At 38.0% G+C, this 20189-nt stretch overlaps 1 protein-coding gene across 12 annotated transcripts in view; it reads right to left on the bottom strand.

Moving 5' to 3' along the window:
• The window catches only part of CELF1 (CUGBP Elav-like family member 1), a 60056-nt gene that overhangs the window by 10697 nt on the left and 29170 nt on the right, over window positions 1-20189 (bottom strand). For 8 of the 12 annotated variants that reach the window (XM_018082333.2, XM_029964175.1, XM_018082329.3 and 5 more), the window contains exons 4-11: window positions 13672-13859; window positions 13161-13243; window positions 12707-12755; window positions 9339-9473; window positions 9075-9154; window positions 8524-8685; window positions 7059-7140; window positions 3959-4087 (exon numbers count right to left, since the gene is read on the bottom strand). In XM_018082333.2, coding sequence (XP_017937822.1) covers window positions 3959-4087; window positions 7059-7140; window positions 8524-8685; window positions 9075-9154; window positions 9339-9473; window positions 12707-12755; window positions 13161-13243; window positions 13672-13849 — 898 coding nt within the window. In that variant the 5' untranslated portion in view covers window positions 13850-13859. The remainder of the gene's footprint in view (window positions 1-3958; window positions 4088-7058; window positions 7141-8523; window positions 8686-9074; window positions 9155-9338; window positions 9474-12706; window positions 12756-13160; window positions 13244-13671; window positions 13860-20189) is intronic. The other 4 variants (XM_008919760.4, XM_018082336.3, XM_018082334.3 and 1 more) reach the window with 2 other exon arrangements.

Below are 20189 nucleotides of genomic sequence, written 5' to 3'. Positions count from 1 at the left end.
TCCTTCTCCCATATCAGTCTTCCATTTTTCAGGTTGTCGCTCCTAAGAGGGAAGGAGTTCCACAGTTCTAGTCATCATTTCTGTTCTTTATGTTTTTTTATGTTATATTTTAGGTCAGAAAACAGCACACAGCAACAGGTATGAAAAGCCAATATCGCTTTGTACCTGTTCTTTATTCCATCCCTAATTCTTAACATTGTTTCTCTGCAGTTTTTGGTGGGTGGTTGGAGATTTTTTCTTGCTATTAGGGTTACGTTTTCTTAGATCTATTTACTGAGTTCTATCTAGTCAAAAAGGCTAACTCTAAGAGAACCAGGTGGAAAGTATTTGAGAAGGTCTGAATATGTAAAAAAGAAAATTTGAATATGTAATAAAGAACAGCTAGGAAAGATAGTGAAACTTGGACATCAAGTAACAACTTGTGGAGGTTGGTAAACTTGAGGAAACAGTAAGTCTGTCCTAATTCAGTCATCTGAATCCAGGCAACGAGCTGAAGAGAACTTAAATTCAGGCAATAAATCTGACTGAACTGTACCAGAATTAGTTCCAGTAAAAATAGAAATACTAAGATATTTCTCAAAACAATTTTGCCAGAGACACACTAAGGCCATCAAAATCATCTAGGCTTTGCTGGACCTTTGATGGTTGCCTTTAGAAAGAGGAGAAATGGAAACATACCTCAGCATTTGCAACCGTTCTATTTTGCTCTGGGGCAGACAATTCTTATTGGTGTCAGAGACAAAAAGATGGCAGACAAGACATTCCAATCCTGAGATATTTCTATAATATTTTCTGGAACGTCCCTTTCACAAGTTAGTGGTTTAAATGAGTCTATCTAAGGCCATGGCCTCTGCAACATCGGTTACCTATAGGTGGGTACAGCAGTAGACTGTTCAGTTCCAAAGAGCAGCTCATCTTCAGCAAGGTTGAAGGTTTTGCTTTATCTTAGTCCACATCAAAATACACAATACTGCTTGGAACTACCTAAAAATATTGTCTGAAATGGGTAGGAAGACAGCATGGAAAAAATACTTAACACCACTGAGTTCAACCACTCTGACATTTCAGCCTATTCATAGTCCACAGACTGCACTGTGTGGTCTTCTAAGTTCCCCAGAAACAAATGATATCGGTGCAGATGAAAGAAAGTAAAAAAGGTAACTATGCATAAGGACTGCCTGGATTTTTCCACCAATTATGCAATTTGAGGAGAAATGTCCAAATAAGCATCAGGTGAATACTTGGATGACAGATGGAGAGAAGTCAAGGAAGTAGCCACCTCATCTGCACTTAGGTTTAAGAGGTTATCACAGTAGATGTTGCCATATGTTCCACAGACAAGGCAGGTTTTTACATAGTACTGAACTGCTATATACTGAGTTTTTTCAAGGTCTGGGTGTGGTTCAGGAGGGATAGATGCTTTCTGTGTGGATTCAAACAGACACCTATGTGAATACATACAGAATGAATGTGCATATAAATATTAATCAAAAGAGAATTTCAAGTTTGCTTTTTTAAGACGTAAGAGTACCTCAGACTAAAGAGTTAAAAAAAGCTGTATAATCATAGGAAATATCATGAGACTGAATGTGTCTGTACACATTGAGGCTTCCCCTAAGCCCAATCTCAGTTTTAAAATGTGAAGCATATTCATACCTTTAATGAAAAGTACTGAAACTGTTTTAGAGTTTGATGTCAGTGACTACTTGTAGACCGCATATCCTCCAAAATTTTCTTTTGAACAGAAGTCATCTCTACTCTTTAAAATTATACTTGAAATTAAGTTTAAAGAGCAACACAATACTGCCTGCTTCATGTTATAAGCCTGTGAAGAGTGAACTGATACATCTGTATTGAATATTAATTCAAATGTCCCATCATGATAACTTAATTGTTGACACACAATCATTTATTGATATGACCAGCAATCAGAAGGTTATTTGGATTGAGCACAGAAAGTACTTAAAAATGAGCTGCTCCCTACTCCCCAGCCCCTCCACCAGCATGATCAAAAATGGAACAGAGTCCTGAAATATGTCTTTCATCAAGGGAAAAAGAACTTCCAGAGTTCTGTGAAACAGCCAAAATTCACAGAGGGGAAACAAATTCCAAAGAATCACACAATAACAGCATAACTTCAGTTGAAAGGGACCTCTGTGGATCATCCAGTCTAACAGTCTGTTCAGAGCTGGTCTAACCTCTGAGTTTGTTCAGGGTTTGTTCAGGGTCCTTTCCAACAGCATTCTCAGTCTCTGAAATGATGGAGATTCCACAGCCCCTCTGGTACCTGGTTCCTGTGCTTAATCACTCTTGCCATTAATTTTCTTTTTCTATTTAGTCAGAATTTTCTCTGTTGCAACTTGTGTCCATTGCCCTCGTCCTTTCACTGCACGCTTCTGAAGAGTCGGTCTCTGCCTTTTCTAGCACATCTGACATTTGAATTTCACAACCTGCCAGTCCCTTCCTCCACCTCAACAGAGAACAAACTTGCTCCAGTCATTGGACAAGACAGCCAATGAGGAAACCTTAGTTCTAAATGCCACTCACAGCAAATTGTAACCTGACAATTTCAGCTCTGCTACAGCATGAAGAAATATAGGAGAAATTGTCAAATATATTCACCTTTGTATTCCCTTAATGATGAAGCAGCATTATTGGGTATAAATGCAGCTCTTCTGTAGCCTCAACTTGTAATTTTTTGTTGGTTTTTGTCTGTTTGTTTGTTTTTCAATTATGGAATAAAATACATAGCTGGGAGTAAAGATAAATTTTAAAATTTTAATCTTTTAAGGATGCAGACCACAAAGTTTTTATGTAAAAAATGTCCAGCAACAGAATACTCTTTGAACTATTCTTTCTTGGGAATTTCTTAAAGTAGAAAACTGTGCAAAGCACCCATAATTTAACTTCCAATCACATGACAAAGTTTCTAAACAGCTTTTCCTTGTAATCTCTTAACCTCTCGGTCCAGCTCCTTGGTCCTTCTACACAATTCAAAAAGCTACCTGTGGAAATTTAAAATCCCCTCCAACTCCCTTTAGTCTCTCACATTCACAGGTGAGGATGTCAACTCTGTAGGCTGGATGCCACAGATATTGTAAAACTGACACCCTGAATATACAGGGTCTCCCTTCCCATGTCAGGATTTAGTAATAACTCAAAATAGGACAGAAATAATTGAGTAGAATACTGATCCTCATTTGTGGTAAAAACTGAGCATGTCTTCTGTAAGCATAACAGAATTTGTTTGGTTTTTTTGCTTGTTGCTTTTAGTGAGCAAATTTGACAGTAAGGCAGCAAAAGAATACTACTCAGACATTTTAGTGTCTCTGGTTAATATACATAGCCTAAAGTTAAAAAACCCAAACAAAACACACAAAAGCCATATAAGAGGAAGATTTTTATGTGCAACTTGTACACTAAGTTCTAGACAACTGCTTTCCAGTGCATATGCTAGGTTTCTGTTTTCCTGCTTCTGTGAGGAAGTTACAGTATCCTTTTCTTCATCTATGGAATATAAACAGTACTGTCCTAGTGCACAGAATGCATTACTTCATGCTTAAGGCATTTTCTGTTTCCCTCTTGAGAGGAACAGGGCACATCTGCCACAGTGCCTGCCTAAAACCACAGATAAATCAAGTATGTGATGAGATTGTAATAACATGACTGGAAGGAGGTCACCTACCTTTCTGCTTTATTATGACCTCAAAAATTCTTTTTACTCTAAATTAATCTGACCATCTGGAGGAAGGAACACAGCAGGTAAAAAAGCCTTTGCTGGTGGCAAAGGTATCTATCCTAAGCATAGGCCAGTGAATCTACTAGTAAAACTGTTTATGTATTAAGGAATCAACATGAAAATGACAAAAAGTGACAGACAAAACAGATGATATCTATCCTGAAAGGACTCCTAAGGCAACCCATGTCATAATGCACTGCAGTATAGGCAGTCTCTTACCTGAGCTGGTGAGCACACTCAGGGGACTGCTGGAGGAAGTGAGTGCAGCGGTGCCACTCGGTGTGTTCTGAGCTGCACTGGCTGCAGCTGCTAACGCAGCCAGGTTCTGTAATTGCATCGCATTCAGTCCTGCAACACATTGAAGAATGCAGAGTTTCTCCTATAACAGTCACCACCAACCAAGGGTAACAGATCCAGCAAACTCAGCACATCACAACAGAGTAACAGAAAGGAGCTTAAAAGCAACAGGCTTAATACTAGTTACTGATCTTTTCTGTATCACGATTCCTTGCTATAATTAAAAAAGAAGTTTTTCTTTGCCCAGATAGATGTGATTTAGTAGGTGAAAAGGCCAGGTATTCATTATCCCAGATGTAGACTCCAGAGTCTACTCCAGAAATTTTTAAGCAGTGTTCTCTCCAGTCACAAAAGCACAGCAGCCTTAAACGAGAGTTAAGTCAGGATCTGACAGCTCATGTGCAAGCTGGAGAACTTGCCTAGACACCAGGCCAATACCTTCCTCCACTTTCATGTCCTGCCACTCCCTTGGAATGGGAACAGCAGTAACTGCAAAATTATTTCAAGCAGGCCTCACACCACATTGGCCACAGTCACAGCTTTAACCCACCATCAGTATGTTTTGTTTGGTCCCCCTGGCAGTCAAGAAACAACAGTCAGTTGTGAGACAACTGTTAGGTGGCAACTCTTGACCACAAGATCAACCAATGTCTGTGTAGGCCAGTTAGCTGGTAAAACAGTGGCAAGGAAAATGGGAAACATCACGTTGTAGGTAGGCAGCAAGGAATATGTAGGGGCAAGAAGGTACCTCTGTGCTTACGAACTTTTACTAGTCAGTTTACTCATTTGACTCACCTTCATCTTGAGTCATCATTTTTGAATGAAACCATTTGGTCAGTACTGGCACCACATTTTGCCCTCTTTTCCTGCTGTGGGATTATCATTGAAATGGATCTCTTCCTGAATTCTGTATTTTAGCCATCCTTTGGTAGACTAGCTTCATTCTTCCAATACTGCCTCTCTTCCCTTTTCCCTTATTTTCCATTTATTGTCTCTATCTTTGCTTCTTTTAACAATTCCAAATATTCCCTAGTATTTCTTCCCAACATAATTAAAACCAAAATTAAATTAATCACTTTTCATTTAACAACATCAAAACATCGTAGGTAGAGGTGGCTCTCATCTTTTGGACACAGTAAGAACTTAGTGGCAAAACACACATCTCAAATAACTAAAAGCTCTGTTTTGTAATTTAAGCATGTAAGCAGACAACAAAAATGTAAGTGACAATGCAGTATAAACTAATTATTTTCTATAATACTTCTACTACCTTTAGTATAATTTGTTTGGTTTTTTAACTCTTTTGCAATTGTTTTCTCTTTGTGACAGGGTCTGTTTCCCTAGCCAAGTTTAGTTCCCAAAACAAGGGGATTCTGTCTTTATTTAGATTCAAGGTGCCATTGTAACAAAAAAACACAAAATAAAAAGTTTTATTTTTTGCTTTTATTGTGCTACAGAGGGTTAAAAGTGCAAGTGCTGGAGCTCGTGAAGAACAGAGCAGCTTGCATCCTTAACTGAAACAGTTTGTCACATGTACACTGCATCTGCCCTCTTGTCATCACACTGTTTTCCCATCTGCTTTCAAACAGGGTTGAGATTAAATTTTGTCTACAAAGTCTAATATAGTTTGGGATCTAATTACCTACTTAATTTCTCTTTCTATGAATTTCAAGAAAGGAACTGAGATACTAAAAGGACTTTGAAACTACAACTTTTTCTGTAAAGAATCACAGACTTGGAATAATTATTTTAAAACACCCTGCAACATGCTATTTATATATATGATTTCTCAATTTTTAAGGTTTGTTTTTTTTTTTTAAATAGTGAAGATAGAATTACCCTGGAAACTTCAGGGAAAATCTCAGGTAGTTAGCCCCTTCCACCTGCCCCAGTCCTTACTACTTTCTCCTTTATCACAAAACTTGCTTTCAAACAGACACAAGAGGGGAGAAAAAGAGTATCACATGCATAACAAAATCCATTATAGATCACCACCCTACAGGATATTAGTGAAACTGATTTTAAAAAAAAATTGCTTTTTTGCAAGAATCTTAGATGTAAGAGCTCTGAAGAGGTCTAACATGAAAAAAGTCAATATAGGAGCCTGACATTAGAATCAACCTCAAGTATAAAATCGGAGTTCTTACAATTGAAAACATAACACTTTGCAAAAGCTTGTAATTGTTACTGACGAGTGCACCAACCAACACGAATCAGATGTACAAAGACACTTGTAGAGCAAACTCTGCACAGACAGGGCATGTGATACTGGGAACGACTCTAAAACTCCAGGAGGCAATTTTAAAAGCTTGAAGTGCTCAGTATTAAAACCAAAACTATAGATTTTTTTTCCAGCAGAAGAATTTAGAGAATGTGGTGAATGGAGTTACTAACGTATTTTATTATTCCCAACCCTGTGAAGACAGAAGGGACAATCAACTTACAGCCCCAGTACTGCTATACTTAGTGAATATTCTGACTAGCAGTCTCCAGCAAGGAATTTCGCTCATACCTATTAAGTTGGTATTTCCCTAACAGCAATGGTAATTATAATTAATAATTAATTGTAATTCAAATGAATGAATGAAAAAACCTGAATAAAGGACTAGCTCACATTCCTAACAACACTGTGTTGTCAACTTAAATGTTTTGTTCTTAAATGCATTGAAAATGGGAAAACTAAGAATCCATTATCACTGAAACATGTGCATTAATGCCTGTTTCAAAATGCAGTTCTTCACACATGCACCTGTTTGGATAGAAATATAGAGATCACTCTTTGTGGAAGATAATTTTAAGTGCCAGAGCTTGGAAGGATAACACCACTTACCTTGGGGACAATACTTAGATAAAGAAGGAACACCCACACTTGTAGCAGAGGATTCCATTCATTCTGAAGCAGTGGATAAACTCAGGACTAGTCATGTCAAATTACATTAATGTATCTACAGCCTTTTGGCTTTCTCTACCCTCATCCTCTTTTGTTTGGTACTTAATTTGTCTTCTGATGGAAAAAACTTACCTCCCATTGGGTGGAGGCTGCTCAATGTGTTCAGGTTCCCAGATGAAGCAGCTGCTGTCTGCTGAAGGAGCTGCAAATAAAGCTAGACATTACACCAAAAAACAAAACAAGAGTGAGAGTGAGGGCTGGCTCTGCTTCTGGGAGAAATTGCATCACACCACAGCCAGAGCGCCGTCACAAATGAATTCCCGCTGCCCATGCACCTCATTGTAGCAAAGCATAAAGAGAATTCCCCTTGCACAATACAGCCAGAGCACCACCATAGTGAAATTCCATGTAGCCCATGCATCACATTGCAGCCAAAGCAACAGCACAATGCTTTTCTCACTCAATATCATCAACAGTGAGGGAAAATTATAGCTGATACACCAAGACAAAACAAGCAGAATCAGTAGTGTAAGAGAAATTCCTACTCAAAGCACCTAAGGCAGGACTGCCACCCCTAAGGATATGCTACCTCACATCAGACTTTACAGTTGACACTGTCAACACGGGACAAATGGTAATGTCATATCAAAACCAAAGAGTCACCACGCGAGGGAACTTTCTCCACTTTCCTTATGCACACAGACATGAGAGATTTCCAGACTCAGCTCGGAAGCTAGAGATTTCCAAATCCTTTTTCCATTAACTAGCTGTTGTAAAAAAAATTCCAACCTACCAAAACTAAAAAAGTACTAAGAGAATTGCCCCATTTCAACTACACAGCATATCAAGAATGAGATGAAATTTTCTTTTTCTGTCCTTCAGACCTTACATTGCATAAATACAGTTCTCAGAACTACTCTAGCAACCCACATAAGTCAGAGTACATCAGTTTACGGAAAGTTCACCCCTTAGGGACCCAGCAAAATCAACTAAAATCAGTGACAAACAGCAGTTGGTGACAAAGAGCTAGTCCAGCAGTCTGTTGCACTATTTCTGCTAAAGAGAGTAGTTTCTCTCTATTTTCTGTAGGGTTTATTTTGGTTTATTTGTTTGGTTTTTATTGTTTAGGTTCTTTACTCTGTTTCCAATCTGATCACCTTTTCTATGTGGACAGTGCCGAGTACTGTTTCTGGTTTCACTGGAAGAGGATAAGAGAAATAAAGGCTGAAAAAGGAAAAATGATAAAAGAATACGAGAACTACTTCATTAGATAGACATGAAAAGGGCATTTACATGGATAAATTTTAAGGCTGTAATATATAAAGAAAAAGCACGAAGTCAGTCTACAGAATGCAGGAGAAAAACCCAGGGTTTCAGTAATTAGGGCTTCTGTGACTGGGGTGGAAATCCTCCCTTAAATGTATCCTGACTAGATGTTAGCACATAACAATTTCAGCCTTCTCATCCACACAATAGGGATTAAGAATCCTGCCCCTGTCTATCAGAAGCCTTCTAAAAATGAATACATTAAACACTGCAAGACAGTCAGACACTGCAATCCCTGAAGAGATGAAAAGAACCCAAATCAGAAACTCACTGCTAAGTACTGGGGTCCAAGTGTGTTGAGACCAGCCAGGTTTCCCCATATTGAGGCAGCACTGATCTGTTGCATTTGTTGCTGGAGTTGCTGAGCAATTCGTTTCTGCTCTTTGTCCTTCTGCGTGTCTGCAAATTTTACCACAATGGGAGAAGAGCAGCCCTGCAAACAGCAATTCAAACAGTTACATGCTTGCTATCCCCAGCAGTCACAAAAATACTGCATTACAACCCAGTCACTGGAAGCAATTCCCTCCCCCATATATATTTGAATATATATATATATATATACTCAAATAGCACATTTCATTAAAGGTTTAAAATTGTGTTTGCTTTTAATTCTATTTTGTATTTTGGAATTTTCCCTGCAGATGAAATTCCTATCTTGAACTCTAAAAATAGGAGTAGAACAAACACAAAGGTCCAGAAACAGTATTTGTGAAGAGACACACACTGCACTTATCCTTCTCTGTATGCCCACTGGTCCCTTAAACTCCACAATGACTGCCTGACAAATTACATCTGCTCCTGACACCCACTAACTTGTTTTACCTCCATGGTTTGTGCTTGGTGCATTGCTTTGATTGCTGTTTGTGCCATGGCTCTTGTTGTAAAAGTCACAAATGCACAACCTGGGAAAAAAGCAAAAAGAAACCAAATCTTCCACCACATCCACAATTACCAGGATGAATACAGAAATCAAAGTGCCTACTGGGTGGGGAGGGGGTGTAGGTGGGAATCACAGAAAAAGCTGAAATGCTATGTTAAGTTGCAAAAGGCAGTATCCTCCAATTGCCAATAAAGCTTCCTGCTTACCTCTGCTCAGGCCATCTGGGCCCCGTAATATCCTGCATTCTTCAATCTGCCCAAAGGGGGAGAACATCACTCGGATATCATTTTCATTGCACTTCTTGGATATCATTCCAATAAACAACTTCCTATCTTCTACTGCTAAGAAATCAAAAGGTAAAGAGTATTACCAGCAAATATGTGCTTACTAGATCTTATTTTGTCAAGTCTTCTCTATTACCCTGTATTTAGGGTAGAGACTTATCACAACCAGATTCCCAATAACAGACTGTGTTTTCAGTTAAGGAGGATGCATATGAGATACTTCAATGAACCTGAAGGAGGCCTGTTTTATCATGTTTTATGTTTACAATTCACTGATTTTTCCTTACAAAGCCTGTGAGTAGCAAGAATGTAAAAAAAAAAAAAAAGGAAAAAATATGTCAGATTCAGCACTTCTCTGTATCTTTTCAGTTCCTGGTAAGAAAAGAATGTGGTTTACTGGACTATTTTCATTGTCTTTCCTCTGCCTCTTCTTCTATCTTTAGACTACCAACATACCTAACTGTATATAAACAAGCAAGTGAACTGCAGAAAGCTGCTTTCTAGCCCCTTCATCATACCAATCACTTAAATTTAGATGTGTCTACTTCCTTATGCTCCTCTCTCAACAGCGCAAGCAACAGCAGTTGCTAAAACAGAACAGTTTTATTTCTGTTATTGATATGCACCAAAAGTGATATGTACTGATCTGTACCAAAAGCATAAAAATAAGCCGTGGACTGTGTTGTACTGTATCTAGCCTCTGAACCCTGATGCTACTAGACACATTAGAGTTGAAGAATACCCTTCAGTGTGCAGATTATTTTAAAATAAATGGTTCAGAAAGACATTTCTTTTAACTTTTCAGTTAATGGTTACTAATGTCAGTTAAAGGTCACTTGAGGGAGTGGGGTAAATTTGAATTCAGAGCAGAATTTTATACCTCTTGATTTACTTATTTAAGGATGTTAACCACCTCTGAAACACTTTCTTTTATGGGATAAAGCAAATTATGCAGAATAACACTTGAAAATATAAACCAGTTTAGAAATACAGCATTCATCACAATATAAAATATAGTATTATGAAGGTTGTAGCAGAATTTGAAGCTTCAATTAAGTCTTCTCTGATTCAGTGCCAGGGTGAGGGGAAATCAACTTGTTTGCTGAGTGTGCTATGATGCTAGGAAGGACAATTCCAGACTATTCCAGCTGATATGACTTTAACTGGCTATTAAATCTTAATGTTGTACTTAGTTCGCTTTCCGCTTTTAGAGTGGAAAGTTGCTTTTTAATACTTTTTGCAATCCATTTTAGTTCAAGAGATCCAGAATCCCTTTTATTAGTGGCAAGTTCAAATACTTTCTTAACTAATGCTTTATTTATTGTTGTTACCTACACCTTTTACTAAAACTCATATAATTATGCAATAGTCTTGGAATTATCACCCTAAAATTCCATTACTTTTTTTCTTTCCATTATTTTCCCAGGATACTTGTGTGTGTGTGTGTGTGTGCGTGTGTGTAAAGGAAGATGCATTTTAGTTTAGAGAACCTATTCAGTTCTCCTTCCAACAATATTTCAAAGGAATGACTCCCTTCTATATTTACATAGAAACTTATTCTGTAAACACATGAAGGAATTTGCAGATGGAATTACTCCTACTTTATGCTACCCATATATATTCCATCGTCTCCTTTCAATTATCTTAAGACCTAAGCTTTCTGAAACAAGGATTATCTTCTCCATGATGCAACACTAATCTTATAGAAACTACTGCAAATGAAGAAAATAAAATTCAGCCAAGCCTAGAAAGGTTGAAACTACAAGATGCTAAACACTTTATTTGCTTATGTTGCAGCAGTATACATAGATACAGATATATTTGAACATGCATATATGTATGTATATAAACTCAAAATGAAAATGCATGACTAAATGATCATTTACCCAGTGGTGGATGCTCAATTCTTAATCCATCTGAAGTGGCCAATGTGCAGAAATACTCAGTTTTTCTTCTCTACCGAACTGTTGTTAATTCTCAACCTTTCTTGTATACTACAAAAAGTAGTTTTGATTCCCACCCTAGCTGCAACAAACTTCCTTCAAAGGCTTTGAGGCCTTGCTCCAAACTGGACAAGCACTTGAAAAAGCACTTCTAGATTTCATAGAATCATAGTATAGTTTGGGTTGGAAAGGACCTTAAAGATTATCTAGTTCTAAGTCCCTGTCACAGTCAGGGATGCCTTCCACTAGACCAGGTAGCTAAAAGCCCCATCCAGCCAGGTCTTGAACACTTCCAGGGATGGGGCATCCACAGCTACTCTAGGCAACCTGTTCCAGTGTCTCACCATCCTCACAGTAAATAATTTCTTCCTAATATCTAATCTAAATCTAAATCTGTTTCAGTTTAATACTGTTATCCCCTGTGCTATCACTAGACTCCTGGATAAACAATTCCTCCCTGTCCTTCTCGTAGGCCTCCTTTAGCTACTGAAGGGTTGCTAGAAGGTGTCTTCTCCAGGCTGAACAACCCCAACTCTCTCAGCCCATCCTCACAGGGGAGATGCTCCAGCCCTCTGATCATCTTGACGGCCCTCCTGTGGACATGCTTGAGCTGGTCCATGTCTTATGCTGGAGGTCCCAGAGCTAGATGCAGTACTACAGGTAGGATCTCATAACAGTGGAGTAGAGTAGGAAAATCACATTCCTTGACCTGCTAGCCCTTCTTTTGATGCAGCCCAGAATATGGCTGGCTGGCTGGGCTGCAAGTGCATGCTGCTAGTTTATATTCAGCTTTTCATCCAAAAATACCCCCTAGTCCTTCTCCTCAGGACTGGTTTCAATCCACTTATCACCCAGCCTGTATCCATGTTTGCAGGACCTTGCAAACTTGGCCTTTTGAACTTCATGAGGTTCTCACAGGCCCACCTCTCCAGCCTGTCAAGGTTCCTCTGGATGGCATCCCTCCCCTCTAGGGTATCAACCACAGCACTCAGCATGACGTCATCCATAAGCTTGCTGAGGGTGCACTCAATCCCACTGTCCACGTCCCCAACAAAGATTTAAACCACCTTAGCACAAAGAAGAACTCACTGGATGTTTCCCTAACTGACAACATGGTTCTACCACAAGCAGCAGCAGTGGGAGATACTCTGAGTCATGGAATTTTGGAGACATCACTCACACTACCTACTATATTCAAAACATACCTTTCTCTTTTCATATTTTTCTTTTAAAAAATCAGGCCTCCAATTCAAGACTTCACCAAAAGCTGTTTAACAGAAGGGAAACCCTCAAGCTTCCCAATTAGCACAAATAACACCACCAAACTCAGACTTTAGTAAAGCTTACCATTACTCTTTTCACTGTCAGCTGGTTTCATCTGGATAGGATGGTGCATCTGAAACGTAAAAAAGATTATTTAATCCTACTACATTCACTTCATATTATATGAAATACATCCCATAAGAATTGTGGAAGATATTACAGTCTAAATTGCCTCTAGAGGTGCATATGTAACATTACATAAATTCCTAGAAGAAAGGCTTTCCTAATTACATATCATCATTCCTCCTCAGAGAGTATTATAAAAGCCACGCCCACCCACTTCACTACCATATTATTCTCCTAAATGCTCCAAAATTCCCTTAAGATCTGTTATCATATAAATCTCATGACACTGATCCTTCGAATAGTTGTTTTAAAACATTATTTGAGGGCATGATAACATGTGTTTGTACTTCAGTGGTCCTGGAGCTCAGAAAAACAAGACAGAGTTATGCAGAAAGCAGGACTCCGTTCTTACCCCTGGGAGGATCTTCATATTGTGAAGAGCATTCTGTGCTTCTAGTGCAGCTTTACGGGTATAAAATGTAACAAAACAGCACCCTGCAATTAAAACAAAATGCTAGCTGGGAAAGAACACCAAATCTTGACATGCTGTACAGAAATTGCAAATCCCACTTCCATCCTTCCAATGCAAAATGTATTCCATCACAATGCTGTGGAGCAACAGAGTATTAATTTGATGTTCTGCTTTGCAATTATAATCCATACTCCTCAAGCATCCTCATCACTACTGAGCTCTAAAAAAAAATAAAATTATAATTTTCTTCAGCTCAGCTAATGACTGGATGACAGTTCAAGTATAATTAGACAAACACACTTAAAGACTATAAAGCTCAGGCTTGCATGCACACCTGGTCACACAGAGCTCCAACACACAGGGATCTCTGAATAAGCAAACAGCTAAGACTGCAACTATGTGAAACTGGCTGAAACCCCAAGTGTCACATGAAAAGCACAGAAATTCTCACCTTTGCTTTGAGGAGGGTTTTGGCTCCTGTCCCTCAAGACATTGATTTCATAGACAGCACCATACTGTTCAAAAAGTTCTCTTAGATCCTTCTCACACCAGCTCCGTGGGACTTGACCCACAAACATCTTGATAGCATCTAGATCAGGTTGGTCTGGGTGATCCAGTGTGCCATTCATTTTCTTTGAGCTATGAAAAACAAGAAGGAATTTCTGGTTTATATCTTCCACAGACAAAAGCATGCTTGCAGCAAGATAAAAAAAATATTTCTACACATATATAAATGTATATGATTAAAATTTACACACAGAGACTCTTGCACATTCCCAGTACTGCACACAGGAGAATATTCACATTCATTAGCAATCTGCGAACTTGGAAATCAAACACACTCTACACAGCTGTTTAAAACTTTGTCTCTATAATGTAGTCAACACCTGGGATTCAGGATATAAATCTGCTGAGATAACTGAAAAATATCACTAGTTCAACCACGTAAAATTTTATAGAAAAAAAACCGGAACAGAAAGGAGTCTAAACTCAAGCCTATTCGGGAACCACTGAAGTTATCAGTAACCACTGAAAATGAGAGGATAACATTTTAAAAATGGTTTTATATGTTACTAACTGTAACTGTTTCCCAAGGTGAAGATCAATCTTTAAAGAGAGAAACAGATAAAACTGACTAGATTAAAAGTTTCTTTACAGGTTTACAAGGCAATACCTCTGTGAAACTAAGGAGCTTTCAACAATAACTGGCAAAAAAGCAGGCTAAAACTGTACATGAATAGGCTGGGATTGGACAACCCAGTTAGTCACAAACAATCAGGTTGAGTAATGGCAGGAGGTTAACATAGGAAAAAAGTCACTTCTTAGACTACAACAACAGAGAAGTTTTGAGTATGGAAATCTTCAGTAGGTTTCAAGGCATTATATGTAGCCATAGAACAGTTTACACTCTATTAACAAAACTTGTGTTATGCTCCACCCAGCTAGTTGACAGTCATACACTGCTCTCTGTATTGACTCCTCATTATTTGTTAAGTGCAATATGAAGTCTTGGTATACTAGAGGACCTATCTCTGTGGAAGACTAACTGTAATGACACCCTATTGTAGCTATAGTGATTAGTAGGTTAAAATTGCTGACCAATCCCTGCATAATCTAGAAAGGACATGGGGAGTGGAACAATAACTATACAATGATGCCCCCCGCCCCCAAACTCTTTGTTGAAGAATACAGGTGGTCTTCTTCCAGAGTAGCCCACTTCATCTCTGTTTTTTCCTTTGAAGATAGTCTGAATAGCTTAATAACTCCACATGACAGTAAACAGTATTCCTCTCACTGTCCATCTGAAACCATATTCCCTCTAAATAGAATTTTAAAAAAATCCAAACCAGGTAATGTTTACTTAATTTTTCCCTCAATATGCTGCTGTTCAGAGCTAAAGGAAAAACTGATGCCAGGGAAAGCTCATAATTTTATAGTTGTATGAACAGACCTCAGAAACAACAAAGCTTCTTACCAGAAGAGAAGGGTATCATCACAAATCCTTTCGCTCCACTCTACCTTTCCACTCAGAAAGGGTCAGCACCTCTTCAAATTGCCAAGGCAAACAATACCTTTTACAGAGATGTAAGCTACCTCTTTTCACTTCAGTTGAAAACAACTGTAAATATTTTACCCTCTTCCAATAATAATTTTCAGCCTTACCTTCTATGCCATGCATAGCTTCAAGAGCATAGCATGGCTCCTGTTAACTGGGCAACTCTTAATATGACCTCAGCACTATTCAAGAATTATTTCACTCCTAATTAAAAGGTTTAGTCTGGAGTCATATAATCAATAATATCAGCACCTGTAGCACACCATAAACAATACCACCAAATAGCTTTATTCCTCCTTAGCCCTCATTCCCACAATTATCAGACCATTTTTCCCCTTAGAAACCAACATCAATTGTCAATGACCACTAGGATTTCTTCAGGAAAACAAATTGCAGGCTCTCCCAGGCCCCCTGCCCCAGGTGGAGTTCATCAGACAGCAAAGGCTTTAGAGACAGCAATTCTAACTATCATTTTAGTTACAACTTAGGCATGAAGACAAAATACTTACACAGGGCTTGCATTCAAGGAGCAATGGTCCACCATCATCTCTGGGAGGAAATCCAACTTGAACGCAGCCATCACCTCAGTCTATGACAAACTACTAACACTAAAGCAGTGTATTGCCTAACCCCCAAACAACGCCACTTCCAAAAGTCCTGCAGGTCTTAACACTCAGCCACACAAAAAACACTCAAACCACAGAAACAGAAGCTCAGGGAGACCAGCAATAGACACCACAGAAACAGGCTGGACTGGGAAAGGGACATGGAATCCCAGATTAAAAAGGGGATGTGACCATGTGAAGGGAGGCTCAGCTTAATACACAATGAAAATGCTGATGCACTAGGCTTGTTTTGTGCAATTTTCCCTGGCGAAGCAGTACTGAGTGCACTGTCAGATAAACAGAGTGTCAGATCCATGAAGATAGCAATGGCTAACAGAGCAGAAAGAATACAAACTCCAGTCTTTCCATCCCCAACTAACTCCTTGTCTCCCAAAATGGCAGTCCAAGGCCTTGAGGTTCGACAGACACTTCCCATTTTAGCAATATTAAGCTATGAAGTCAAGAGGCTCCTTCATAAACATTTTCAATAGCTGATCTCACTCTCTTCATCTTGTGCTCTATTATTGACACACTCTTAAATTCTATGGCAAAAAATGTCAAGTAAAATGTTTCTCTAAATCTGCAAAAAAAATCAAAGCTAATAAGATATGATTACTCAAAAATTTCTTAACAACCACAGAACATAAAAACTGACTCCTCTTTTTATAGGAGTAAAAAATATATTGTTCTAGAAACAATACTTTGTCCGTCATGCATCTATAAAATAAGAGATATACAGAGCCTAGAGATGATAAAGTAAGGGAAAAATCACAACGATTTGTTGAGAACTGTTTTATAATCTTTGAAAACACTAATCAGAACACCTCAGCTGCTTCATCATTAAAACAGGAATGACATGTTGATGTTGATCAAGGAAATGTGAGGTGTATTTATACACGCAATACAGACTTCTTTTTAAATCTGTAATGGGGAGATAATGTGGATAAAAAGGGATGCACTGTGAGATGCAGAAATATTTGATTGCGGAGAGTGAGTGCTGCAGAGGCAGCTGGGTGTGTCCGAGCACTCCAGTAAGAATGATTAATCAGAGTCAACTGTGAATCCAGATAAGCCTTATATATGGTCAATAACCACAAAATAAACCCTTAGAGCATCAAAGACTGTATGCTGGAGCAGCTGTGATCATGTCTTTCTTGTTTGTTAATGACTGCAACATGTATTTGCAGTTATTTTGACTGGTCAGTCAAAATATACAGCTTTATTTAAGCTTGCACAGTTACAGTATGTCAATTATTTTTTCATAAATAACATTTCCAACCTCGGAAAAACAAGAACATTGCTGATCTTTTGCCTACAGTGAGGTTAATTAAAAGGTTACTAAAAAGGATTAGGTCTTATAATACAAAGAGGTATGCATGTTACTGCAAAATAAGAGGACACGAATTTCTCACACATCAGATATTCAGTAACTACTTCATACATGCTCTTACTATGTGGTAAATGCAAGAAAACTTATTCTTTAATGAAAAAGGTGTAAGCTACATGCTAAGCACCATTTTTAAGAGCATGCAAATAGGCACTAGGGAGCATGGGTCAATTTTTTAGCTTTCAGTAAATTAAATTGTTCAATCTACCTCTAGACATGTATTATGGGCTTCCCACTCGAAAAGTGCCATGTTGCATAAAACACATCATATTGAAATGGTATATTGAGACCAGAGCCCACTTCGTGCATTTCTCTAAATAAAGAGCCTGTAGAGAAAAACACCTCATATTTACATAATTAGAACAGTAGATGATAGGGTAGGGTTCTTGCCATTGATCATATAAATCTATAGACCAACACTGTAAATTCTGGCCCTACCCATGAAGACCAGAATTCATTCCTTCTGGTCTTCCAGTCATCGTTAGCTTTCTTCAGCAACCAGTAAAGTGCCCCAGCAGCCATGCTCACTGTAGGTTTGATGAAAGATGAAAGATAATGATAGCAACTCTAGAAAATGGGTTTTAAAAAAGTTACTGAGATTGATCAGTTTACTGAAAAAAAATCACTACATCATTATGATTAGAACCTGTGCCCACCCTTTCCCACATCTCTGCTCCTCACAATCAAAGTTCTATCTGCTTGTTCCGATAAAACAAAACTGCAAAGTAACAGGCACAGTTTGGTGGAAAGGAAGAATCAATATTAGAATGGTGAATAAATATCTGAAGGTATGTTAGTCAAGACTCAGTGCCTCAGGGTGCCGTACTTCTGACGCAACGATGGCAACTTCAATGATGAACCACTAGTGTATAAACAGGTTTGTTTTAACATTATTTAGTTGAAGGCTTCAAGATAGTGAATTAAAATAATTATGGACTTCATTTGTGAAAATAACTTCATTGTGAAAAGAGTGGAAAATGATAGTATTTCGCTATTGCACAGAAATAAGAATTAAATGAGGATGCAGCCTTTCTTTAAATTAAAGAAAAGTGCAAAAGTAATCCTAACCACTGCTCACAAAGAAAGAAAAATAAGAGCTAAACACACTTATTTTTTGCTCAGATGTCAAATTCCTGCTGGCTTCCAGATCCATTCTTTGACTATTTCTATTCAAAGGATAATGGAAACAATGTCTGAAATTCCAAGCTCTATGGACTGTAGCTACACATTTAAATGTGGTGCTCATCTGACAATACGTTCATTAAAAAACTTCTACGTACTAAATATTAGATCTCACTTTTTTACACTTCTAAAGCCCTAGATGATGCTGTAGAATGTATCACTACAGGTGCTCCTCAGAGATTACAAAGTACAAATGCTGAAAGTTTTTGCTTTTACGTTTACAGAATAATATTACATCCTGGGGCACAAAACCAAAAATCCTGCACCATATTTTCTTTCCTAAGAAAGCCTAGTTCATTGTCAATGAACAATTAATTCTGAAAGCTGAAGATAATACTGTCTTTTATTTTATACAATCTGAATCTCAGACAGCATACTCAAATTTGAAGCTGAGGGACTACTGGGATGGTGAGAGTAAACTATGGGAAAGGATGTAGGCTATGGGGAAATCAGACACTGTGAAGCTCTGAAGGAGACAGGTCCTAGAATAAACTTCCCCTTGTATTATCTGTGCATATCCAGATTCCTACAGTGCTGCTGAATTGCAGTTTTGTTTTTAAACAGATAACTCCTAGGTTACATGCATCAAAATACACTAACTACTTGTCAATATTTTGTTGTTTCATTTTTGATCGTGTAGGCATGTGGTCAGACTGTTTTCTGCCTGTGTTGAAATCCAAACTGTCTCCTCATGCCTTGCTGGGTACAAAAAAGCCACTTACCTAGTTGCCAAAAGTGCAGTTTCTTCCTGTGCCAATCTCTTTGACCATTATGCATCGTGGGTACACAAATCTGACACATTCAGAATGTTGAATTTACCATCAAAATACATGAAGTTTTTGGGCTGCCCATAATTCAGATTCAATTAACTGAAAAATATTTTTATTTATATGAACTTTTCTAGAAGTTTCCAGGTAGAGAAAAGAGGTAGGAGGGAAAGAAAATTGCCTTTATCTTGGAAATGGCACAGTTTCATAGTGCTCTCTTGTACACATTTATCTGAGAGCAGATAAATGAGATCTAGACCTAGATAAATTTTTACCAATTAGGTTAGTAAATTTAATTCTAAAAATAGATTTTACTATAAGGTTTTTTTTCCTTCCCCTTCCTCAAAATATTTCTGGGGAAAAATTTGAGGTAAATCAATACATTCTTGACCTATTTCTCTGGCTTGTGAATGAAGTTCTGTAGCTTCTACTTCAATTAATTCTGCGAAAGCTCAAAAGGAATGAATTATGAACTTTTGTCTGACTGAGGAATCCCCAGGACTCCCAGCTCTCTGCCAGCAGATCAAACAGCAAGTCACCTATCCCTCTGGTTTAAAGGATGTTTTCTCTGCCCAAGTACTCATAGGGAAAACGAAAGAACAACTAAATGTACCTTTTTTTTATAGTAAAGACAAATGATAAAAGCAAATAATACAAAATTTATTTTGTAAAATTAGGGAATTATTTTTCTAGAAAAAGGAGACAAATCTTTCCACTGAAGTGAACAAATTTATTATTCTAATTAATTCTAAATAGTGGAGTTTATAAAAAGATAGACAAGAAACACATACAGGTAAATTTTCTTTTGAATTGTCTATGGGTTTCCTCAAATGCATATGCTTCTTTTGAAAGCTCTACTTCTGTTCTTCCTGCTATGCAACATTCACTTCAAACAGAATCTACTGCCCCACAATTCACAAAATAGTTGCAGTTTCCTATGTTCATATGAATAAAGCAGATTGGCTAAGGCAA

The sequence above is a fragment of the Manacus vitellinus genome, unplaced genomic scaffold (assembly GCF_001715985.3).
Source record: "Manacus vitellinus isolate BGI_N305 unplaced genomic scaffold, ASM171598v3 scaffold_6_pilon, whole genome shotgun sequence".
NCBI classification, from domain to species: Eukaryota; Metazoa; Chordata; class Aves; order Passeriformes; family Pipridae; genus Manacus; species Manacus vitellinus.
This window is presented reverse-complemented; position numbering and strand designations above follow the sequence as displayed.